Source organism: Mastomys coucha, unplaced genomic scaffold, assembly GCF_008632895.1.
Source record: "Mastomys coucha isolate ucsf_1 unplaced genomic scaffold, UCSF_Mcou_1 pScaffold21, whole genome shotgun sequence".
NCBI lineage: Eukaryota > Metazoa > Chordata > Mammalia > Rodentia > Muridae > Mastomys > Mastomys coucha.
In genome coordinates this window covers 133,540,181-133,566,319 of record NW_022196904.1, presented here as the reverse complement: position 1 = coordinate 133,566,319, position 26,139 = coordinate 133,540,181, and the positions used below count along the sequence as shown (strand labels likewise).

Here is a 26,139-nt window from a genome sequence, read left to right as displayed (position 1 = left end):
ACGCATGTGTGTGTGTCACGACTTACTTAAGCCAGGATGAAGAAGAGTTAATGAAAGATGATTACCAGTCAGAGTGGGGGTGGAATTTTAACAAAATCTCTAATACTTTTGAGATCAGCATATACATCCACTGAAAACTCCAAGGTGGTGATGGGCGTGGAGGAGAGAGCTAGACACCGCCAGACAGGGCTGGACTGCTGTTTGTTGATCCCTGAGGTTCCTGGTACTCAGGGGTGGGTGAGTCAGGGAAGAAACAACTGTCTCTTTGTCAGGAAAGGATCTAAAGTCTCCGGAGGTCCTGATCATGGCTGTCTGCTGTGTCACCTGTGTGACTGACATTCTATGACTGAAGCCATCAGCTTCTGATGGGCTCAGGTCATGGTGAGAGATACTCATCATTAAGTCGACATGCCATGCAAACGCAACACATGGCAATGCCGAGATGAGAGGTGCAGAGGCAGGGAGCTCTTAGGTAAGGAGTCCAAGAGAAATTTAAGGGAACAATGGTAAGAAAAAGAGGGGAGTGTCCCAGCAGGAGAGAAGGAGCGTGGGAAAAACCAGAGGCAGAGTTGCGTCATTGGACTAGCAAGAAGTCAAGCGACCAAGTCAAGGTAGGTGAAGGATAGAGTGAGGAGCTACCCCTTCTGAGGCTGAAATCTTGGGGCCTTGTAGGCTAAGGCAAGGGCTAGCTTCTAGGACAGGGTATTTCTCCCTGGAGCTGTGGACACAGCACAGATGGTAGGACCAGGTGAGAAACTGGTAACAGTGCTGCAGGAGACAGGAAATCGCAAGAGTACCCAGGACTAACATCTCAGCTGCTAAGCCACTGGGGCAGAGAGACTGGGGTGTGCAATGGTTAGAGCCTGGCAAGGGGACCAGGTCAGTTCAGATCCCATCTCTGCTACTCTGAAGCTCTGTGACCTGAGGCTGCTAGTCCCTATGCTAGCCCTACTATGCTCCTGCATCTTTGGGAACTGGGGATTGCATTCTGGTGAGGGCTAAAGAGTTAGCAATGGTGAGGACCATATCATAACTTGCCAGAATGATGTTGGAGAGGGATGTATGCTTAGGAAAACCCAAAATCCACGTTACTGTGTCAGGAGCCAGGCATCCAGCAGACACTGGTTTGCCCAGCACTGCCATGCTTAGGCCTAGTTAGTCCTGTTTAGTCAGGACTTAGTCCTAGTTAGTCCTTTGACTTTGATCCCATCCCCAGAGCCTAGGACTTATCACAGGGCAGTCAAAACAAGTCAGCGTCTGCCCTTGTGATGCTCATGGCGTATGAGAGAGACCACACTCCATGGCAGGTCACATGGGGAAACTCTCCCTTGGGGGATATACGTACCTGGCCTGGCTAGGCAGTTTCTGCCCTTTCCATGGCCAAACAACCACCACCACCCATAAAAGTGGTAACTCTTTTTGTATAAAACACTAGCCCTGGGTGCCTTGATCATACTGATGGAGGTTCCTACACCCCCACTCTCTCTCATCTTGCCCCACCCAGGGCAGTCTAGTTGGGAGAAAGTAGTGTATTTGTTAATGAGTGGTTGATCCTGTGGAACTAAATTGCAGAGGCCATTCTCTGACTCCCACAGCTTCACACGGTGGCTTCCACATCTGTCTCCTCTTCCTTCTCATCTCAGCTCTCTGCAAGTGTTGATGTGCGCACACACTAACTTCCAGGGCTGACGAGCCCTATCAATTAAGAGTCCTACAGGGCATTTGGCCCACACCCTTTCTTCAGTTCATTTACCAACCTAACCAATTGGATCATAAAACTCCCTAGCACAAAAGGGCACCACAGACAGAAACAAATCAATGCTAACAAGATTCCTGCCAGGCACTCTGAGGGACAGGAAGCTTGGTAGGGTGGAAGGAAGGCAAAAATGTCTGTCCCTGTGTTCTCCTTCCAGGGTTAACCGATGGGTCTGTCAGAGGACCCTATACCCCAAACTTCCAATCTGCAGATATTCATCTGCCTCCTCAGGATCTCATCTTTACAGTCTGTGCAGGGTAGAGATACATTAGGTAAAGATGGATGGGAATAAGACACAACAACCACATGACTCAGGACTTAGCCAGGGCACTGACCAGACACACAAAAAGAGAGACATGCTTTGCAGGCTGCCAAGACTCAAATCTTCCAGGAAGCCCCAGGCAGACAATTTTCTGAGGCTCAGTTTTATTATCTGAAAGATGGTAATGCAAGAGTCCCAGGGCTGGCCACCACCAGATTCACACTTTAAGACCTCTGCTATATGACAGGTGCTGTGTTGACAGTGTATATGACCCATAGGGAGAGACACTGTACAAAGGAAATGGATGGTAAGTCAACCACCAGACACAGGAGATGATTCTGACAGTGACAGAATCATGCAGCATGAGCATGAGAGTCAGGGGCAGCCAGATGGTCCTGGAAAGGCCTGTTTGGGAGTTTGGCATGTGAGCTGAGACCTTAGCAACAAGGCAAAGGCAGAGACAAAGCACAGGATACCACAGATGCTCTGCCACACCAGATCCTCTATGCACCCTTGTGGAAGAGAATTGTCTACCAAGCAGATGAGCCTTGTCTCAAAGTAATGAGCTTCCATGCCTGGACAGGCCAAGGACACAGGGCAGGGAGGGTATATGATGGAAGGTACAGGGAAGGAGAGTTGGGAATTTCTGAAATACAGAGGGCCCATTTCAGCACCACGGACAGAGGAAACCCCACAGAGTGGTTTCTAGGGACCACGGACAATGCTTCTGCTTTGAAGCAGTAGGTTTATGCACTTCCTTCTAGCTCTTCCGGACACTGACCAGCCACACACAGCTGCACCTGCTCAAACGACCATCCAAGGCTTTAATGCAGCAGCCTCAGCCATTGTCAGCACCATTACATCTGTCTACTGCCCACATTCGCCTCGAACGTTACTGACCCTCAAGCTCTCCTTCCTCCACACCAACTGTGGAGACCTTTCTTATCCACTAAAGCCTGCTGATAATACTGTCTTTTCCTCTGGTACATACTTTCTTTTTGTTTCCCCTCTAGGCTGTGAGCTCCCAAGAAGCTGTGGCTAATTCTTGTTTTTCCTCCAGCCAAGTGTCTCCTGAGTACCCATTTAGCAGCTGCAGAAATGAATCAATGAACTGGGTTTTCAGATGTCAATTTTTTCCAATATTTGCTGATCATCCGTGATGTCAGGATCTGTGCTGTAAGTTCCACATGTGTCTTTATTTACAGGTAAGAAACCGAGAGACTTGAAGTGAGTGATGTACCCAAGTTCACACAGCTAAGAGGAGGCAGAGCCTGGACTCAGACATGGGTTGGCTGAACAACCTGTGCCCTTGACCATGGGTCCCCTCCTCTCTCTAACCCACTGCACGGCCATCTGCCAATCCCACAGAGTCTGAGCACAGCAGCCATGGTCCCCTGAAGTGATTCGGGATCTTTTTTTAGCTTGAAATTGAAATCACTGATGCTTCAAATTAGAACCCCACAATGAAAGAGCCAAACCTTCGGAGCTGCTACGGTGAAGCAGCCTGCATCCACCTTTTCAGCAGAATCTCTTTGCTCCTTTTGAGCCAAAAACCACCTGTTCTTGGTCAATATGGAAGGTGAGGCTATCAGTTTTTCAGGTCCAGAGATGTTTGGAGAAAAAGAATCTGGCTTCCCAGATGTCCATGGGCTTTCCTAAGAGAAACAGCCACTTTAAACCCGTAAGAGTAAAGAACCCATCGTCAACAGCCTTGGGGAGCTCACTCTCATGGCTGCGGTCCTAGAATGGCAAAGATTTCTAATGCTGTGATCCTCTGCAAGCAGACTGCAATGGTTTGGCCAGAAGTTACAGCTCTATGGGAACAGATACACTCCACACTCAAGAGGAAGACTAAGACAGCCACTGTTCATCTTTGATGTGAACCAAAGCTGATAACCCAAGTACAAACAAAACACCAGGCTAGGAATTCAGCCCCAATCCTGGTAATGTCCACTGGTGCCTGGCTCGTCACACTGAATTGAATGCACACAGGCACTATTTGAATAAGATATAAAGATTTAGAGGAGGCAGAGGCTAGAATTCCTACATTGGCCATTGGAGTCACCAGTGGGCATGAGTTAGTCTTTGGTGATATCCCAAAAGATGAGAGGGGGGAGGGAGAGGGAGAAGGAGGGGACTGGGGGTTGGGGGAAGGCGTAAACTAAGAGGTGCAGCTGCTGTTTAGATCAGAGGGAACCTGGTACTGAGGAAGACACAGAAAGGCTTTTCCTCAACCCTGGGATTTGTCCCTAGAGGTTAGCATATGCATGGCAAATGGAAACTCCAAGATTATGTGAAAACCAGGCTCTTGCTAGGGCAGGACTGTGCAGGGTGGTGGGGTGCAGGGTGGTGAGTGCTCAGGGAGCAGAGGTATAAGCCAAGTTTGCCTGCCAGGGGCTCGGGGTAGGGGGGAGGCTTTAACAGGGTCTTGTATTGAATGGCACCTAGCCTGACTTGTGTTTGTCACTGCACAATGGTATACATCTGAAGGGGTCACTGTCAGTACAAAAATCACTCACCATCATTATAACTTATTATTATTTGTTTGACATATGTTCTCCAGTCTTCTGTTCTGAGTCAAGCATGTTAATGAGGCAGAAAGACAAGACACTCACCAACTGATACTGACAAGTGCTAGCTTTGAGCCCAGAACTTCTGACCTCCAATCTTCCTTGGAGAGCCCAGGGTAGCACGAAGTTTATCTCAGGTGACTTAATTCTCAGTGCCACATGTTACCAAGGAGGCAGTGAGCCCCTCATATGTTTATGAATAGTGCTCTCAATAGAATACTAGGACTGACTGGTCTTGGCTGCCTTTCCCACAAACCCTGCTGAGGTCTGAGGCCGGGGGATGCAGTCTTGGAGGGGCAGTAGCTCCCATGCCGGCTCAGCTGGGTTAGAAGTAATGGTTTAAGCAGATGTGTGTGACAAGTCCCATCTTTAAGAACCCACCTAAGAAAGCTTTTACAACACACTCAGTCTCTGAGGAGAACCCCAGGACATCCCTCTTAGCGTCCTTGCTTCAATATAAACCAAGATTATAAAAAACGGTTCCAGGCATCGCTGGTGCAAGTGTTTAATATGAGGAAAAGGTAATTAGTGATCTGCAGCGTGGCTGTTGGAGGATGAAGGATATTGCCGCCTGCTTTAATTGCAAAGAAAAACCTATTTAGGGAAATTAACACAAAAAACGAGATCGGCCACTTCAGGGCTAAGACAACAATCCCAGAAACCACAGGAATTTTTCACAGCCCAGCAAGGGCTGGCTGGTGAGGGAAGGCCCGGGACAATTACTAACACCAGAAAACCCTTTTCTGGATGCATGCCACCTTGGCCCAGGAGGCCAGGACACCATTCCACAGCGCAGTGCTCCATAACCTTCGAAGGAATGTTCTATTTGTAAAATTAATGAACACACACACACACACACACACACACACACACACACACACATACACACACACACGAGCACTGCAGAAAAGCTGAGAAACAGAAGGGTCTGAAGCAAGTGGAGTGGAGGGTGCTCTTCCATCCCCCCGGGGGTGGGGATGGGGCAGGGCTTTCCTCCCTGCCTGGAGATGGGCTCATGCAGATAATTTTGATTCTGCCTTGCTCACTAAATAGAAGTGCATTACACCCCACGGGCATGGAGGGTACCTTGTAGGGCTTTGTGAAAGGCTTCTGTGTGGAGCCATAGCAGATGTTGGCTGTCTCGCCTTTCCATTCTCTTATTATTTTATCTGCATACTGTGAATGCTGCTTGCTTTCGACGCAGCTCCCTAAGGATGGAGTCTTAGATGTGAAATTACCCGCTCGGCTCTGCTTCCCATAACATGCTGTCATGTTGACCTCCCCAGAATTCCTGGCACTCTGTGTTTTATTCTAATAGCACATATACATCGTCACTAGCAACAGGTACGATGGTTCTGAAAGATGGTTCCTAATCTAAAAAGAAAAAAAAAGAAAGCCTGGCCCATGCCCTTTGCCTCCATTCCTGTGTTATGCACAGGTGGGGGGCAGGGGGGGTCTCAGTTCTAAGAAGTGGAGGGAGGGCATCCAGCTAGGCAGTCTGGGCAGAGCGGAGCGTCTAACATAATCAAGTGTGTGACCTCGTGGGAAGTCACCGAAGTTCTCTGTGCCTCAGTTTCCTCTTCTACAACAAAATAATGGCATTAGAGGTAGTTTTTTAAAGTTCTGTGCAAATCAGAGGGAGAAATGACTGTGACTGGTACACCTTAATGACAGTAGGGAAGGACATGGGTCCTCAGTGGCACTTGCACCAGTGCTGTTTGCTTACTGTGTGACCTCTGCTGAGTTGGCTTAAGGGCTACTGATAAGACATGAGGGATTTCGGTTCTGCCACTGAGCCCTGGGATCTTCGTCTCCAACACCCCAGTGCTGGGGTTAGATGCATGCCTCTGCACCCCGTTTTTTACATAGGTGCTGGGGATCTGAACTCAAGCCCACAAGTTTAGGTAGCATTCTCCCGAGAGACCCATCTCCCTGGCCTCTTGCCTCAATTTTGTGAAACCACTGTGCACAAACTCACACTGTGGTTCCAGCCTAGCAGGCAGGGTCTGGGACCAGGCCTTGTATTGTTAACAGGCCTTTTTGGTGACAGCAATGCCAGCCAAGTCTCAGAGGATGAGTCTACGAGTCTACAGGACATCACAGTGACAGCCAGCTCTTCTCTCCTTTTCCTGTGCCAGCCATGCACATCTTTTGATGGCTTTCTTGGCTATTGGAATTCCCAGCCTCTCACCCAAGTTGCAGAGAGAGAGCACTTTTCTGGCCACTCCGCGTCCTCTGAAGGCCTTCCTAGCCATTGTTACTAGGCCAGTTGTCAAGTCTCTTAATGAGGAAAATGTAGAGACACAGTCACCAGTGTTCGAGTACAAGGCTCTGTTTCTACAAACTCTACCATCATGGACAGAAAATGCTTTAAAGCAGAAACAAAAACAACCCACTGCCTATACTAAGCACGCCCAGATGTTTCCCCTTGTCACGATTCCCTAAGCGATTTAGTCTAACAATCGTGGACAAAGCCTTTACTATGTAGTATAAGCATGGGAAGCTACTCTCAAGTCTCAGAGGAGCTGAATGGGTTCTCCATCAGCACTGGGCTACTTTCTACAAGGAGCAAGAATATCTTCTGATCTTGGTACACTGGGGGCGTGAAACCACACTGCTCTGACCAGTGATGGATGAGTGTGTGGACATCAGAGTGAATGTAGTCAAATATCCTCAAACATGGGGTGCACGCTCACAACCTCACTCAGAGCTGAGTTCTCATGCTGACCCCCCGGGGGCTTTCCCTCTCCCCATCCCTGACTTCAAGATAGCTTATCAAAGGGACGGGCAAGAAGGCTCACTAGATAGGAGCAGTTGTCACCAGCCCTCAGAACCTGAGTTTGATTATTGGACCCTACTTGGTGAGTACTGTGGTGTGCACATATACACGCACACATTTATGCACACTTACACGTACACGTACACATGCGCTCTTGGCGCATACAAAGACAAAGTAAGTATTAAAAGGATGACAGGGTTTTACTCAAATCTTAAGATTGTTTTGGGAGTGAAGTGTGGTCACCAAGGAAAGAACAAAACAAGAGGAAAAAAATGCTCTCCTTAACACTTTATCAGGAAAGGAAGAAATTCTAGACGGTAGACTAGAGAAAATCCTGTACAATAGGAAGCTCTTCATTACGGGCTCCAACACCAGGCACGATGACAATGTCAGGGCAATCTGACCGAGTTAAAGAAAGAGGGATGGAACTTTGTGGACACTTGAGATGTTAAAAGTCAACCCCTACTTCTAAAGTGGCCCCTTGGTCCCGAGGTTCAAACCACAGCCTGCAATTTTAGAGAGCAAATACGAAGTCTGATAGACTTTTCAGGTTTTTTTTTTTTTTTTTTTCCAGGTAGCAGAGAAAAGGGTTGCAAAGAGGCACGGGGATGAGGACCACACGCTGGCACTTGAGGTAGCTTTGCCCACAGGTACATATGCTTTGTAGAGTGCTGTAGGGGACAGCTTTACCCCACACAGATTCATAAGGGAACACATAAAGCTTTTAAAAACAATCCCTTCAAGATGGAAAACCGTTCACTGAAAATACAGAGCAGTTGTCCCCTGGGAAACACACGCCGGTGTAAGGGTTTATAAATGATTTTAATATCGTGATGGCAAAAGCCGGCAGCCAAGGAGACAACTCATGGGAGGTACGGACTTAAATCCAAGCACCTAACACAGAGAAATTCTGAGTTCCACCTCCGGCAGCCTGGGAAGTCCAAGAAGGGAACCTGTTTGCCACCTTCAGGGGTCTGCGCCCCATAGCCCCATCATCAGTGTATCAATGCGACAATCAGCTTTGTGGGACCATGTCTCTGATATCCTTCCATAGGCCATGCACAAATTCCCAGTACAACACACAGCTCTAACAGGCCTTGGGGGGGGGGGGGTCAAGCCAGACAAGCCTAGAATCCTGGAACTCAGAGGCCACTGGAACAAAATGCCTGTTCCCCAAAGGCAGCTTAGTATATTAGAGGTTTTTAAAAAAAAGTCAAAGGAAGTGCTACAAGGACAGAAAATTGTGGGGTGGTACGCAGGACATCCCCAGGGAAAGTGATACCCCAAGGTACTTCCACCTCAGAGGCCCAGGCTTCTTTTACTGACTAGTTTATCATAGAAACAGTCAAATGAGCTGAACATGGGGGGGTGGGTGCATCCATCTGCAGCCCTCATTTATTATTGAGGCCCATCTCAACCTCCTGGAGCCCCCTTCTCTGCCATCACAGAGCCACCCACACACCACTCACAGCCCCAGCCCCAGGCCACGCCCCCTCTGTCTCTAGTGTCTCTCATACACAGGAAGAGGGTTTGCGTCACAACCGCATCCTACAGAAGATGATTCAACCCAGTCTGCAGTTCCAGGAGGTTACAAACCCCATGAACTCAAGGAGTTGCAACCGGCTCTGGCTTCTCCATTCTGGAAGAGATTCCTACTGCTCTGACCCACAGAAACCTGAATTAGCTACTCAGACCAGGGCTTTGGGCAGTCAAGAGTAGTTTAAAACAATGTCATGAGAGCCACACGTGACTCCTTTTTACCTGCCTCTTTCCCTAACAGTTGGGATCTCTTCTCCCTCTATTCTTGTCACCCCTACTAGTGTGAACGAACTCCAGAGAGATATGAAACCATGTTGGGCAGACAGAAACTCTCATGGGCAGCTGCCATATAACATGGAGCAAAGGCTTCATGTGCCATCTTACTGGGGCAGATAAGAGTGTCCTCTTTTATTGAATGGATGTGCATTGAGGTCACCCAATTAATTGGCTGGTGAGATGTACCTGTTTATCATCTCCACCTGTGTGTGACTTCTGACAAACTTGAGGCAAGACTCTGAGTGAACACTGGGGGACAAAAATCTCCTAACCAGGCCCATCTGGGTCTATCAGGTCAATAAAGAGGCCATCTTTCCAACCTAGTGCATGTTTGTTCATTCACACTGCTTCCAAAGAGTAACAAGTTGTCTCGCATAGTGAGATCCAAAGTAACACCTAAACTCGCAAAGAGGCAGGATGCCCTGAAGCACCAGGATGCAACTACCTCACTGGCACCAACATACAACTGCAGGGGATGTTCACAGATACCAACACTTGCACACAAGAAGACGCCTCAAGTGACCAAACATTACCCTGCTTTTGGGTTTGAATGAAAATTAGTTTTTAAAGCTTCTGGACATCGCACAGTCTCCTCTCTGGGCTTACTCTAGTCCCTCCCGACCGCCCACCCCTGCCCCATGCTCTGTGGTCCTTAAAGGCCATCAACCATGCAATGAACATAGACCAAACAACTCTTAGCCACCCACAACACATTTCATGCTAGCCAACACCACACAAAAGCTTGGTGACTTGCCCTTAGGACACGAGAGTGGGCAAGGACTCCACTCCTGTTTATAGAGTCAGAGCTAAGCCACCCACAGATCTGCATGTGGTTCCAGCATTATGGCAATGTCTCCACCTTCCTCTTGAAGACCAGTGGCCAAGTTCCATGTATGCTTTTTCCTCCCAAAGAACTACAAAAACATTCGAACATCAGGGACAGAAGAAATGCATTCTCAGGGGGTAGGGGATGCTCAAGAGAATACAAGCCATGTGGCCTAAGTCATCCACCATCCAGATGGTTGTGCTCAAAACCACAATCCTCTCTCACGTGAGAGTCGGCGCTCTCCCCAAGCAATGTGATACAAACACCTGTGCCCTACCTCAATCAAGAAGTCCCCGGTCCTTAGTCCGGCTTGCCATGCCACCCCACCTTCATCCACGGACTCCAGGTACTGCAGGGCTGGAAATGCCGGCGTGGGTGTGAATTCCTCAATGGGGGTATCAGCTAGGAAGATAAAGAAATACAGTGTTTGAGTCTGGGGGATGTTTTCCAAGTTGATCATCCCCCCTGTGCATAGGACCCTGAAGGAAGAGGGTCACTGCATTCCCCATTGGGAGGCAGTGGTCCTGGCTGGCTTGTCCCAGAGAGGGGCTCCTTACTCACATGCACATCAGTACTAATGTAAGCCACGGAGCCAGGTGCATGCCAGTGTCCTCTCATGCCTCTCGGCCCCTCTGCCGAAACCATGGAATAAAGTGGTCTACAGTACATGTCTACACGACTGTCATTTTCTTTAAAAGTATCAATGACTAAACATTTTCAGTTCTAAAAATGGAAAAGTTCCTTCCCCAACCACACAGAGCTAGGGAAAGACCATACTGAAACCGCCTGCCAATTTCACAGCTATATAGACTTGCAACCCAGGGGATTCAACTTGGAACAGGGACAGAGAACAATGTTGACCCAGTGGGTAGCTGCTGATTTGGAATCTGCTCTGAACTCTCTCCAGGGGGGGGAACCTGGGCTTTCTATGACCATCACATGACCAACATGCCTCTCAGCAGAGCAAGGCTGGGCTTCTGGGGCCCATGGGGCTGCTGAAGGACTTTCTTGGTCCTCCTGAGAGGCCGGGGGCGGACGAGTGGGAAGGTGTGATGCCCAGGTTGGGGGAGGGGAAGGCACATCACACAGGCATGGACCTGTACCCTGGGGGTGGAGAAGACTCTGCTCTTCTCTTTTTGGATGGATTGCTGTGGGCGGCCAGAGCCCGTGGCAGGTGGGCAAGCTAGCCAGGGAAGGATGCCTCCTGCACAGGTAACTGACACGCAGCTGACCCCCACCTGCCTCACTCAAGCAGACGCCTCTTCCAGAGCGAGCTGATACCATTTTGCTGTAGTTGGGAAGGGAAGCCCCATGCTAGGGGCAGGCATGTGGCACTGCTCTGAGACATGTCCCGGAGCCTCCCACTCCCAGGCCACAGGGTGTGTGGTGTTGCTAGCTTAGTCGATGGTAGAGGGGACCTTCTTTTCTCCTTGCCTTTGCAAAGTCACCTTAGAGGTGAGTTGGCAGACACCTGCCACCCTGGGAGTTGAAACCCATCCCCAGCACAGGCCAGCTTCCGGGTGCCTCAAACTTGGGCTGGGCCATTCTGGGTTATCAGAGACCAGGAGCTTTGAGAGTCAGCACACTGTCACTAAACTGAAGCCCAAGCTGCAGGGTCTCCCCAGGATTGGGAGAAAGAGGTGGGGGGAGGGAGGGAGAGAGAGCAGCTCATTTGGAGCAGTACTGTAGATGGAAAATTAAAAACATGCCTGCAGGAAGCCTAGATGTTTTCTGAGGAAGGCAGAATGTTAAAGAGCATCGTTGTCTAGCAACCAAGTGCCCCCAGGAAAATGCTTGTTTCATGCTTATTTCCAAGCTGGGGAAGGTTCTTCATACAAGCCTGTGTGCATCACACACACACACACACACACACACACACACACACACACACAGAGAGAGAGAGAGAGAGAGAGAGAGAGAGAGAGAGAGAGAGAGAGAGAGAGAGACACCATGGGAAGGGATCCCAGAACACTCACCTTTTGCCCCTCGGAGCACAAATCCAAAGCCCTCATTATCTTTCTTCTGCAGGACCACCGTCTTGTCCTCAATAATGCAGTCACTGTAGAGAGAATTCCGGGGATAGCGACCATTATTGTAACCGGTCATCATCACGGTGGCTGCTCCACCGCCGGGGACGCTCATCATCACAGCCAATTAATCACCCAGCTCAGATCCAGGCAGCATGGAGGAGCCTGGGCAGCAGCTCGGTGCAGGAGGAGCTGGGGGTGGGGGGGTAGCAGGATGGGCGAGCGGGGCACAGTGGGATGTGGAGGGGGGCGGCGGGCGCGGGAGCCAGCCAGGGGAAGGAGTCATGGATGCTGGAGGGGCTGCCCAGGCCGCTGGGGGAGCAGGGGGCCCAGCTCAAGGGACCCGGGGGCTGGCCAGGACGCCGCCGCCCAGAGCAAAGAAAGTAAGTGGCCCGGGTGGTGGTGGCGGCGGCAGAGGCAGCAGCGTAGTGAAGGAGGTCCCCAGGCCTGTCTCGGCCAGACGCATCTTCCAGGGAAGCAGGAGAAGAAATCAGCCGGCGGAAAAACCAAGACAGCTGCTTTGCTATTTCTTGAAGGGGCTTAAAGAGGAGATCAGGTTCTCTCCGTTTGTTCTGTGCACGAGCCAGCAGCAGGCACTGGGGATGCAGAGACCTGTGCTTTGCAGCCAGCGCCCCCTCCCTCCCTCTCCCCCGTCCTAGGGAATGTAGTGTGCAGCAGGAGCCCCCACAGTCATCTGATGAGCCCACAGTGCGACCGGCGCGGCTGCCTGGGCGTCATCCCGCGCAGAGCAGAGGAGCCGCAGGCTGGGCTGGTGGCCGGCGGGAGGGGGAGCCGCCAGCTCTGTGTCTCTCCCGGCCACGGAGGCCAACGCTGAGGGGTGAGGGAGTGATGGGCTCAGGCCATTTCAGTCCCACCAGAGCCAAGGAGGGCAGCGACTCCCTCCTGAGGAAGATGCCTTGCTGAGGACAGCGAGGGCAGCAGCATCCCCACTGCAAGGAAGACCAAGAACCACCGGGCTCACCTCTTTGTATAGCATTTCCATTTTTAAAGGAAACAGACTAAAAAGCCCCAACTTTGCTGTTCCGGCCAAAGCTGCCTGTCACCAACATTAACAGAACTCTGACTGTCCACTAGAGGTGCGCGCCAGGGGACACAGGACGAAAAGATGCTGCCTAGTGACTTGAGAGCCACCAACTCTGACCCTTGCTAGCCTTTTTTGGTGGCTGCTCTGGGGCAGGAGACAGGGCTGTCTGCCTCCCAGATTCAGCCATTGCCCCCGCCCCCCGGAAGTAAGTCAGAAGGCAGGAAGTCTGGGGGTTGAAGGCTGGAGAAGGAGGGAGAGGGCTTTCTTTTCTAGAGTCTCAGTAGGAGGACACAGGACATGGTGGACAGAAATCACAATAGGAGTAGCTGAGCCCCAGACACAGAAGAAGCGGGCTGCAGATAGAATGCGGGTTAGATTGAAGAGCAGTGACGGCTCGCTCTGAGTCCCAAGGTGGCGTCAGTCAGTTCACTAGAGTTTGGGGTCTGCAGGAGGCACAGGACCTAGGTAGAGTCTGGCCTGCAGATAGCAGTCAACTAGGACAGGGGCACCCTGGAGCTGGAGGAGCAGGACAGCCCCTTTTAGCTGGCCTAGCAGGCCTGGCCAACCTTTTGTCACTGTGACATTATGTTGACATTACCAATTACAAAGTTCACGCAATGAAGTTACAAGAAAAAAAATATGGCAAAACAATCTTACAATGTTTGAGTAAGTACAAAATTTTGGGTTGGCCCTATTCCAAGCTGCCTTGGGGTGCATGTGGCCAGTGGTCTGCTGGTTAGACATACCTGGTAGCAGGTAAGGACAGAGGAGTGGCTTTTCAAGGTTCCCACTGGGCAAGCGAGACTGATGGTGTCAAGACTGATGGTGTCGAGGTCACAGAAGTCACTCCACAGTTACCCATCATGAGGACATGCTAATAATGCTCCAGGGAGAATCTGTGTTCTGGGAATTGGCTATGGGGAAGGGAACATAAGCTGGGCAGCAGCATAAGCTACAAGCACAGTGGTCTAGGAAGGATGACATGTCATAGAAGTCTCAGAAGGTGGGTGGCTAAGAAGCTCTCCTAAAACCTTGCTCTATCTGTTGACACATCCTGCCAGCCTCCTGGATCCTGGTGTCTGAGACCCTTTTTACTCTGTTTTCAAAGCCCCCTGCTCCAACAGGTCCTACAGGGGTGGGACCCTCACCTATAGGTGAGTGTCTGGCCTGGCCTGTAGGAAGTGACAGACTCTTTGGTCCCCTGTGCCCCATATCGACAGGCTGTGAGGACAGCCCAGAGACACTTGGGGCTGCTGTGGTTGCATGCCATGCCGTTATACCCACAATAGTGTGGTTTAGTGACAAGGCCCCAGGGAACCCCTTTCAAGTGGTCAGTAACTGGAGAGGCCCTGGCTGGCAGCCAGGACCTGCCATCACAGTAATGGTTGGAAGGAGAGCTGGGGTAGGGCAGGATTTGTTGCTGTGGATTCAGGCACTTTACAAGACACTGGGTGAAGCTAGCTTATGCCAGACACTTCGATCTTTGAACTTTCACGCCCACCCTCGGTATCTGGAATATAGACTCATGTCCCTTACTGGAGACCTTTCTCCTTTCTCCTCCAACTTTCACATAGGAAGCTACTAGTCTTGGCCCCAGTGCTCCCTCAGTGGCTAGACAGTAGAAATCCTGTGGCTTCTTTACGTACCTCCTTAGGCACAGGGGTCTCTCTGAGGCCTTGGTGCTCAGTCCAACCCAGCCTCCTTTTCTCTGTGTGCTTTAGCAGCTGAGGGCTGGTTGCTCCAACATGAGAGTCACAGACATAATGTCTGCATGATCCCCTGGACACAGGTGAGCAACAGCACCCACTTTGGCCTCAGCTCAGGGCAGAAGGCACAGAGGCCTTCTGGAATGTATTATCAGCCAGCAGAACCTCACTAAATGCAGACACTTCCTCTTACCAGTCACAGGAACCTCCTCATGCCAGCTATGTTGACTAGACACTGGCTATCTCTTTCTGATTGGATGTAGGGGGGCAGGGGTGTCACTGAGCATGGTTCAAAGTGAAGTGTGACACTGAGTCCAAGGTCATCCTGACCTCTTAAGCCTCAGATCTTACTCTATAGACTGAGAATCACAATCACGGAAATGATCATGGGGTGAAGCCTGGAGAGGGTGGGGAACAGAAGGACCCTGTACTCTCAGGGCAGCCCCTGGTGGACAGTCAGCTCTAACACACAGGGATTATTTTCAGTTAAAGAGCTACTTTTAGAGGCAGCAGCTGTATTACTCAGTTCTACAGCCCTGGGCCTGAGCCGTCTCCCAGATCCTGATCCTCCAAGACCTTTCTAACAGCTTTCTTCTGTGACAGCCCTGTGTGTGCAGACAGACCTCCTCCCCCCAACCTCTCCCCAGACTAAACAAGAAGAATCCTACGAAGCTGTGTTTCTTAGGAACAGGACTTCCAGGCCTTCCATTCCTGGAAGATGGTTTCTGGTTCCTCTTCTTCATGATTTTTTTCAGGAGCCAAGCCCCACTATGTGCCCACCACCCTTAACCACCAACAGGCCTTGGGCCTAAACCCCAAATTCAGACATTTGCCAGCCTGAAAAGAGTGGGTAAAGACTTAGGTGTGGAAAGTGGGTTTCCACTGACAAGACATACCACTGTGGGCAGACCCAGTGCTGGGAACTTGGCCCTCAAGCTTCCACGCACATTCTTCCGCTTTACGCAGAAGCAAATGCCCCCTTCTCCTCAAGGGGCTTGATCCCCTGAGAGACAATCAGTTGTTGTTACAGATCACCCTGAATGCCCAGGGGCTGGCAGACCCTGAGGCAGGGGTGTAAGACATGGCAGAGGGGAGCTGGGTGGGAGATGCTGCAGATGACTGTAGAGGGGAGGCCTCTCCTGGACTCTCAGCAGCCTCTTCCTCCTGTTGACCAGTAACCTGACCCTGGGTGAGGATACTCACTGGGTGAGGATACTCACTGGCTGCCCTGGCACTTCACCATGAGCAGAGCTAACATTGCCTAAGGCCCGGGTAGCCCCTACCTGGCTCCCCAGCAGATCTACCCTCAGATTCGACCCAAAGCCCACTGTCTACATTTCACTGGGACACATCTGAAGCTCTCATACTCCACACACTGCTCCTGGGCGACCCCATTTCAGCCTCTTCTGGAGCCCTGTCCCCTCACCCATAACTAACCATGTACATAAAGCATCCAGTGTGGGTATCCTGGAGGCAAAAACTCCTAAGTTCCCTGTTCTCAAAAAAAATCTCCCAGTGGTCATTGACTGCACACAAGTACGAGCCAGCACAGGCTCCTCAGATGTGCTTTCTGCACAGGGAAGAAGAGTTCCCAGCATACCTCAAATGGACCCTTCTATGACAATATCTACTCACAGCGGGTGCGTGTGTGTTGGGGGGGAAGGGTGAGGATACAGGTCTGCTAAGTACAGCTCTACAGGTCATGCACAGTACAAGTCTGAAAACACTGCCCATAGATCATCTGTGATCATGTATTCATTAGGGCCATGCGGACAGATGGCAGAGCCTTGAGGAGGGGCCAGGTCCCTTTTGTAGTTCATATAAAGGTAGGGGCCTGAGCCATTGGTTGCCATGGAGAATGGAAGAGCTGCTTCTACAGGAAACACATTGACTTCCGGGAACCACATGCAGAAGGCAGCCATGCTTGTTCCCATCCCCTGATCTATCTTGTGTTAACTGACCAAGTACATGTGGAGTATTGTGGGGACTTGAAGTCCACCACAGAGTGGACCCTAGGACCTTACCCCTGTGACTTGCCTTCTGGTGTCTACCTTGTAGGATTCCAAGCGGCCCAGCCACGGCGGCCGTTGCTTATGTTTTACTGTTTGAAGATAAGGTTTCACTGTGTAGCCTAGGCTGGTCTTGAATTCTTGGTGATCCCCACTTCCAGCTTCTGCTTCCAGGCTCCTAAACTGCTAGGATTATATCTGTGAGCCATCACACCTGGTGTAGCACTTTCCCTGTTGCTGTGACAAAAACAGCTGACAAAAGCAACTTAAGGGAGGAAGTTTAAGTTTAAGGCTCCCAGTTTAAGGCCACAGTCCATCATGCCGGGGAAAGCACAGGCAGGAACATGCAGCTGCTCACATTGCACTCACAGCCAGAAGGCAGAGAGAGGTGAATGCTGGTGCTTCCTTGGCTCCCTTTCTCTTTATTCAGTTTGGGACCCAAGCCCATGGGATGGCGCTGTTCACATTCAGGTGAGTCTTCTACCTCAGTTAACCCAATCTAGAAAGTTCCTCATAGACGTACCAGAGGCTAGTCTCCTAAGTGATTCTAGACCCTGTTATGTTGGTGAGATTAACCATCACACCTGGCTTTCAAGTGTTTATAGTGGACCAGGGGGTGCCTTCCTCCCATGGGGCAGCATGCTAGGCCAAGGAAGGCTGCATGCACACAAAAAAACGGCAGCTGTGTGTGGCTGGCATTGACAGCTCCTTGGCAGTGCAGCTGTTCCTATAGGAGGGCAAACTCAGATCCATAGGCAGCCAGGCCTTAGTCTAGGAGACTAAACAAGAAGGATCCCACAAAGCTGTGTTTCTTAGGAACAGGACTACCAAGGGCAGATTGATCCTGAACATGGGGTTATGAATGTGGACTTGAGCCCCTCTTGACCTCTCTTGGGAACCCTGGTAGGGATGGTAATCTTGTCAATCAGGTTGCTTTGGTTTCTCTTTGATCAGCAGCGGTGGGGCTCCAGCCTCAGGTCAGAGGAAGCTGGGATCCTTGTGAAGCTACCACATGAGTGTATTAACTCAGGTGTTTGTAGTGAACACCAACTAGGTGTCACCCAATGGTCTACGGGGTGCCTGGCATCTTGGAGGGAACAGAGTAGGCTCAGCCTGGCCCTATGGAGTGTAAGTAGGTTGAACGGTGCCCCTGCCAATGGACATCCTTACTTCCTGTTGCCTGGCTCCCTTGGAGGCTCAGAGACATCAGAGAAAATATATGGCAGCTGAGTGGGGTCTGGAGGGATGCGGCTACTAGCCAAGACTCACAAGAGAATTTCAGTCAAACAAGAGGGGCCAGAAAGGGTCCTGGGAACTGGAAGCAGCAGCAGGGCTGCCCATGCCTTTGACCTCTGGATCTGGCTGGTGGAGTTAGGAAGACAAGTGGATGTGGTGGTGCTCTGAGGTCTAGACGGTTTCTCCATAGAGGAGACAGAGGCACAGAATGCCCAGGAGTGGATGGCTGAAGCCATGAGGCATGAAGGAGCCTGCAGACCAGGGATCCCAGCCTAATATCCAGAGATGCTGGGCTCCACCTGCATACACACAGCCAGTGCCAGCACCTACACAGCAACGATGTTTGAATCTGTGGTAGCTCTAGCCAGCTCCTTGTGTCATCCAGGAGGGTTGAGATGACAGACAAGCAGGTGAGCCATTTCTTCCACTCAGCAGGGTTGACACACAAGTGGCTGGAATTCCTACTCAGTCCTGCCATGAAAGTCAGCTCTTCTTCCTTGCACTACTCTCCCTGGTGTCAGCCCAGTAGCCCAGTCATGCTCCCTGGATGCTATGACTACTGAGTGGTGGGAGTGGCTCGTGGGTGTGACCGAGGAAACATAATGTATGGCTCTGCGGAATGGGGCTCATCCTACAAGGAGTCACTACATTCTACACGGTAGACACTCCAAGGCTAGTCCCATAAAAGAGCTGGCTGTTGCACAGACCCAGACGTCAGGGAATCTCCCCTGACCCCTACACAGAGGCCTACAGAAGGGGACTTCATAGACCCTACTGGGGATGGACTTTGGCCAGCTGAAACTATGCAGGTGTGTTGGCCACCATCAAGAGGTGACAGAGTGTTATCCACAGTCATGCAGACAAGGGGGGACTCCCCCAGGTTTTGGCTTCAACTCTCAAGCCTATTTGCAAGCTGGGAAATAATAAATTCAGCGCCTCTCAAGTCCTCAGGGCTTAAGCAGCAACTCGGAAGCCAGCCTGCCATTTGATTAAGTGTCTCTGGAATCTCACCTGGGGTCAACTCCATTTCTTGTTAAATCTGGTATCTGTAAACATCATTCTTTCAGGTGTGAAAAATCACTTGTAAGTTGGATTTTTCTCACCTCAGGAGAATCCTTGAGTGCTGTTCGTTGCTAAGTGTGAGGGTACAGCCAGGCGGTGGCCACAGTGACTCAGCTGAATGGGTTCAAGGGAAAACTTATTTCAGACAACTCCAATAGGCCAAAAGGTGTGCTGAGTAAGGGCCATGGGCACACTGGGAAAATCCATTGGTGGTAGGGAGGTGGTACCTGCTCCCTGTCCAGAGTTGGTGGAAACCCAAGATTATCTCTGCGAAGCATTTCCAGTGCTGGGAGTGGAAGGCTGAGAGTGGCAACCCCACTGCTCCTGTGACTGTATCTCGGTGGCCTGTCCACACAGGAACTGGAACACTATTAGAAAGACGTGTCTCCAGGGAGCAGCAGCGACAGTGGATGCCCTAGAAATTTCTGGACTCTGCCAATCAGGAAGGATGGGGCCATGCAGGATGCTGTCAGCTCCTCCATGGAGGGGGCTGGGTAGGGAGGTGCTGGGGCACAGGCCAAGACTTAACAGGTGTCCCAGCTCAGCTGGCAGAGATGCCAGCCAGGCCCTCTTGCTGCTGGTGTGGGCAGTCAGCCCAGCTCATGGAGGTAGGGCTGGCTGTAGGTTGGCAGAGAGGACCTATCTATAGGTGGGCCTGATCCACGGGAAAGCTTGGAAACTTGCTGGTAGACAGGAGGGGTTCCTCATTATTTGTCACTTGCCACCAAAGTGGGGGTCCTCTTGGCTTTAACCACACATGATAACATCCTCTAACATCTTGCTTCCTGATTGGAGCATGACTCATAAGGCTCTCTTGCTTCTGGGCTAATAAGTCTCCTGCTGGGAGCCACCTTGGGCTTTTAGTGACAGTCAAGCAAGGATGCTACTGGGAGTCAGAGTTGTGTCACCTGTGGGAAGGGATGGACACAGTCACAGACTACACTCCTCCTGGCTCCTGGGAGCCACTCTTTCTCGGGATGAGTGGAGGTGCCACTGTGTCACCCTTACCTGTGGAAACTGCACACCCCCTCCTTAGATACAGAAGCTATTTCTCAGATGGGCAATTATGCAAAAGCCTTGCTGGTGTTTATTATGGCCATTTCCCCTCCTCGTTGCTAACGTGATAAGCAATACAACTTCTTCCCGATGGAAACAATCATGAGCAGAGAACTTGATTTGAATTAAATCACCCCATTACCTTGCAATAAGTCACCCTTGAGTATTTCCTGAGCACCATCTAATGTGCTACCTGCCAAAGCATACTCAAGACAATGGTCCCAGAAGCACCTTGCCTAGGTGACAAGCTGTGATCACCATTCCCAGCTTAAATAAGGAAAACCATGCACAGAGTAGGGTCTGGGTCCCCCAGATCCAGGTGGGATGTGTCCCCGTATCCTAAACTTAGAGGGTCCTTAGGACAGTCTTCTTGCTTGCTTGCCACATTGGTGTTGGCCGCAGCCTCAACACACCCAGGCTGGTGAGGAAAAGTTCATTTGAGAGGGATCAGGCACATAGCAGGGCTGGAAGCCTATGAGCTTGGGAGAAAGCCCTGTGCTTCAGAGCCTGTTGCATTCCAGGAATGCAATGCACAAACACAGATATTGCCATGTGTACCCCACCCTCATATGGGCATTACCAGGACAGTCTTAGGTGATCTGCCTGCAGCCAGCAGCAGGATATACCTATCTGTTAGACACAAGATGGTCCCACTGAGCAGGCAGATGAAGGTCAAGGGCCCATGAGGGAGGGGCAGCAGCCTCTCTCCTTCTAGAGCTTTAAGAAACCTAAGGATCCTGCCCTGAGACGCCCCCTCCATGAGCCTGGGTGGGCATTGCCAGAAAGGGAAATGCTTAGCCCAGGAGCAGAGAAGGCCCTAAGTACCAAGGAAAACAGAAAACATTTGAGTGCCATTCTCTAGGAAGTGCCCTGCAGGTGTTCCACCCTGACCCTGGAACCAACATGGTTCTGGAGACCAAAGACAGAGAAAAAACTGGCATATTTTTAGGATTCAGAATTCCTCCTCCAAGACCTGATGCTGGGTCTCCCATGAATTTTCTCTTCATTGTATGTATGTGTATGTATATATACATAAACACATAAAAAAACCACCTTAAGCCAGACTGTTTGTCTCTCCCATTTAAAATACTCCTTCTGCAGAGTTTCATCATTTTGGGAATGATATCTATAACCCTCACAATAGTGAAGACCCTTCATAATGCCTCGCCCAACCCCCAGTGCTCCAGCCTCACTGCTGTCTCCTTTTCTGGGGCATAGGTAGCCTTCATGAACTACAGTGTCTTTGCATAGCCCATGCTCTCTGCACAAAGCTGCCATGGTCTTCAGGAGCCACTTTGCTGTCACTGTGTAGGTCCCTCAGTGACTTGTGTGCTTGTGGTGGGTACCAGCCCTGGCAGGATGGGCAGCCAGTTCTGGGGAGAATACCCCCCCCCCCATATACGTACGGCCACCCACTGGCCTCCAGGGTCTCAGCAGTTACCGTTCCCAAGTGACGCCTTTGTGTAGCCCATGAGGCATGGGTAACCCTCTGGCTTTGTTCTGCTGGTACAAGAGACTTATTTTTAGAATCAGGAGTATCTCCTTTGTAGGCCACTCCTACAGGGGTTCAACCTGGGTTCCGCTGAAAAAATCCTGTTCCCCCTGGCTCCTGATTCTGTGGCCTGGTGACTTGTGTGCTTGGGTGTCTCTGGAATCCCAGCCTCCATTCTGTGTGGAATACTCTCTAGAATACCACAAGGCAATCCAGCTGCCTGGCATTTGGCTATAGGCACAGGCAGGGCCTGTTTGTGCCTTTTCCTCTATCTGCTAATCAGAATGACAGGTTAAACCTGCCCCATCTGTTTGTCTTAAAGCTAGCCCAACAAGTCAAGAAGCAGGCATTGGCTCTCTTTATGTGGCTAGCCCACCCTGGTCTGTGGGATGGGGTAGGGGGACATCCTAGCTTTAAACTATTAAAATTAGTGAGATGGCTCAACAGGTAAAGGTGCTTGCCACTGAGCCTGGCAACTTGAATACGATCCCTAAAACCCACACATTAAAGGAGAGAACTGATTCCTGCAAGTTGTCCTCTGACCTCCACAAGAACGTCATGGAGTAGGAATTCCTATTCACAGATAAATAAAACAAATGTCAATTAAAAAAAAAAAAAACAAACCAAAAAACAAAAAACGTGTGAATGTCTGTTGGGACCCCAGATCCTGGTGAGGAGACTTCAATGGGCTTGCCTAACTCTGGATACTATCAGAAGCCCAGGCTGAGGCCCAAACTACAAGACCAAGTCATAGCTGTCCCCATACCTGCCTGCTGCTGCTTGGGAGCACCACAGGATGAGGTCACCAGGTGTTCTTCCATAAGGGTGCTCTGATATGTGGACATGGTAGTGTACGTGTTTGCCTGAGTGGGGACAGGGCTGCCTCTGGCACACGTAGGCTGCCTGGCATAGGCCACAGGCCTGCCTAGCTATGCTATACTGAGCTCCATGGGTATGTCTCAACACTGAACTTCGAAAAGAATTCCACAGTCACAGTGCCATCTGATGGGGCACCAGGAAGCGTCAGTGGTCCACGGTGGATGGAATTCCTGTAGCGTGTGACCACTGTGCCTCTCCCCCAGGTGCTGATGCTCAGAGGGAGGAGCTTGTCACCACAGTGCTGCTTACAGACATAGTTAGAAGTGATGGAGGCATTGTAACACAGGGCCTGTCCTTTGGACTGCCCTCCCTCTTTCTCTCCTTTTTATAAACAGGGTCCCGTTTAACTGACACTGGCTTCAAACTCACTACGTAGCCAAGGCTAGCCTTGAACTCCTGATCTTCCTACCTTCACTTCCCTCGTGCTAAGATCATAGATGTGCACCTTCACACCTGTTATTTTGAGGTGCTGGGGATTGGACCTAGAGCTTCCTGCATGTCAGGCAAGCATTTTACCAATGGAGACACACTCCTGACTCTACTTATTTAGGATTTTTTTTCTTTTAAAACACAGGGCCTAATATAGCCTGGGGTGGCCTCAAATTTACTGTATGGGAAGGCTGGCCTTGAACTCCTCACCTCCCCTTCTCCAGCACCACCTCCACACCCTGGTAGAGGGAACACTTTAAAATGTCCATATTCCAGGTGAGCAGCTGACAAGCTTTCTTATAAAGACCCAGAGTCAACAGTCCAGACTCTAGGTGTGACACCAGCAGCCCTGTCAGCCTGAGAAAGCTTGGGCTCTGCTCTGCTCCAATGAAGCCTTATTGACAGATATGCGGTGGGCCTCAGGCTGGGTTCTCTCAGGACATGTCTTCAGTAACCTTCCAGGACTTAGAATGGACACAAATAACACGCCGATGTGGTCCATCACTGCCTATAGCAGAAGCTAAGAAAAGAATTAATTTTCCTCAGTAGCTGTGACACTGCCTGGTACAGGTGTGCCTGGCTTAATATACCACAGAGCACTGTGGAAAAACCAGGTCACCCGTGCCTTGCCCTAGAAAGGTTTGGAGGCCGAGATGGAGAGCCCTTTGCACAAAGCGAAGCGCCCTCTCGCCCCCTAGCTTGGCTCACAGTTGAGGTCTGCTTGGACTCGGCCTCCCTGAGCAATAATTATCAAGTGGTAATTAATATGCCAATTATCATAATGACTGTGTGTATGGGCTCTAAGTGCTCTCAGCATAACTGACTGAACCTTCTGTTTCCCTGAGACAAACTGACTCCTTTCTTCTTTGCTTTTATTCGAGACAGGATCTCACCATGTAGTCTACCTAGTCTGGCCTGGAACTCATTCTATAGCTCAGGCTGGCCACATACTTCCTATAATCCTCCTGCCTCAGCTTTCTAAGCACAGATGTGAACAGCCACGCTAGGTACTGACTCATGTACAGATTAGATAAACAAAGGGCATGCATGGAGAGGTGGAGAACTTTGTACAAGAGAACAAATCCAGAGAAGGAGACCAGCTTCCCCAGGGGCAGGGGGCGGGAGACACAGTTCTATGACCTATGATGCTTCCCAGGTAGGGGGCCCTGAATGCTCACAGCCCCTACCCCAGGATGGCAGCGATGGTAGTCTCCATGGAGGCAGAGGAGGTTCCAGCAGCTCTGGGAAGTGGCTGAGCTTACACCTACAATACTCTAACATTCTGCCAGTAGATCACACCCCAAGCCAAACAGAAAATCTCCAAAGAAGGCAGCAGTTCCACCTCATGGGGTGCTCAGTGAAAAGAAAGATGGGGTTTCCACACAGAAACAAGTACACAGACGACATCAAACATGAGAGACACACCCAGGAGCACCTGGGCTTCACATGTGCTAGGTCAGTCCTCTACTATCAAGCTATATTCCAGCCTGCATTCTGGCTTCTACCTGGAGCACTTTCCCTGACTGCTAACTTTAGCTGCTCAACTCCTATTCATCCCTCAAAGCCAATTTCAAATAGTCATCATGTCTAGGAGGCTCTTTTGCTGTCCCTCAAGGGGTTCCGATGTCCTCAGTGATGAGGACAAACCTCATCTCATTCCTCCTCACATCCAGCTTCCAGAACAGTCTCTGTTCCACCCCCTGGTTTATTTCCCACAACAGATTCTGGAAAACCTAGGTTCTTGCTTTTTTTCCCCCTGTCTCCCCTGCAGTTCCCAGTCACAGCAGGGACAGCCGTGCCATAGGACATGGCTTTAGCCATTTAGAATAGAATACAAATCTATCAGAGCCTCTGGGAATTATTCAACTACTCAGTGTACTGGAGAAACATGGTCCTCCCCAACAATCCTGCAAAGAATGTGCTGCAGAGATGTGATAACCAGAGTGCTAGCTGCAACTTTGCAACCATGAGTAAAAAGCCAAGAGACTGGAAAGTTGTTAACTCATCTATGGGACAAATACTGGTTCTGGCCTCGTCCAGGCCCACCACCAACATTGCAGTCTCTACGAAATGCTTCCTAGAGGACACGGGCTGCTATCTGGGGCTAGGAACAAGGAGGTAAAGTCCTGTGTTGTGCTCGGCTCCCCAGGGAAGATCTGGTCACGGTCCCTGCTCTTCTATGGGCTTAGTTCAAGAGGCAGCAAGCTAAGGACAAGCACTTTTCCAGAGCAAGCTTAGCTACTCTGAAGTTTGGTGAATTCTCTGAGTGTTTCAGGTCCCTGGGGCATCCTGGTATAATGACTTGCATATAGATGGTTGGGGACAAGGCCAACCAGAGTGATGACATCTTCAGGAAGCTACTGTCAGCAGAGAATGATAGACAGATGAGACCTTAATCATAGGGTAGACAGGGGAAGCAAGGTGGGGCCTGGGCCTGACAGCTGGCAGTTGTATGCAGCGCTGATCCTGTCATGCAGACCTCTAACCAATGGTTGCTCAGCCACATACCATGCTCTGAGAAACCTCTAGGACTCAGCCTTTCTAGCTTCTTCCTCTGTGTCCAGTGCATGGCCATTAACCCTTGCTATCACCCAGCATCCTGAGGGCTGGGTGGGCACCAACTCTGGTTAGCTACCTGCTTCTTAGACATTTACCCACTCAAGTAAAATTCCACATCCTTCCTGACTTCTGATTTCACTTACAGTCATGACTTGGAGACCAGACATGTAGCCCCACAAGATGACAATGAGCCTAGTTTCCTGAGTGGCCTCTGTCTAAGGAAAGCCATTGTTTGTGGGACATGTATCTTGTTAAGGCTGTTTAAGAAGTGGCAGCCTCTGGTTACCCACAGCCCAACCCACCAGGGGCCTCTCTTGGGCTCTAGCAATAGGGTCTTTGAGTATACCATGGACTTACAGCTGGAGACATGGCTCAGCAGATAGGAGCTGTTCTCAGCACCATATGATGGCTTACAACCATTTAACTCCAGTTCTGGAGGATCTGATGCCCTCTTCTGACCTCAGCAATTACTGCATTCACATAGTGTGTGTGAGTGTGTGTGCACACATGCGCACACACACGCACATGTGCACATGCGCACACTTAAGCACTCATATACCAAAATAAATAAATTTTAAAAATAAAAAGATGTTATGGGATGGTGAGATGGATCATCTCATAAATATACTTG

General features: G+C 50.4%; 1 protein-coding gene across 14 annotated transcripts in view; it reads right to left on the bottom strand.

Moving 5' to 3' along the window:
- Shank2 (SH3 and multiple ankyrin repeat domains 2) overlaps window positions 1-26,139 on the bottom strand; it is a 446,182-nt gene that overhangs the window by 121,199 nt on the left and 298,844 nt on the right. For all 14 annotated transcript variants that reach the window (XM_031389011.1, XM_031389016.1, XM_031389019.1 and 11 more), the window contains 2 exons: window positions 11,985-12,067; window positions 10,286-10,410 (listed from right to left, as the gene is read on the bottom strand). In XM_031389011.1, the coding sequence (XP_031244871.1) occupies window positions 10,286-10,410; window positions 11,985-12,067 (208 nt within the window). The remainder of the gene's footprint in view (window positions 1-10,285; window positions 10,411-11,984; window positions 12,068-26,139) is intronic.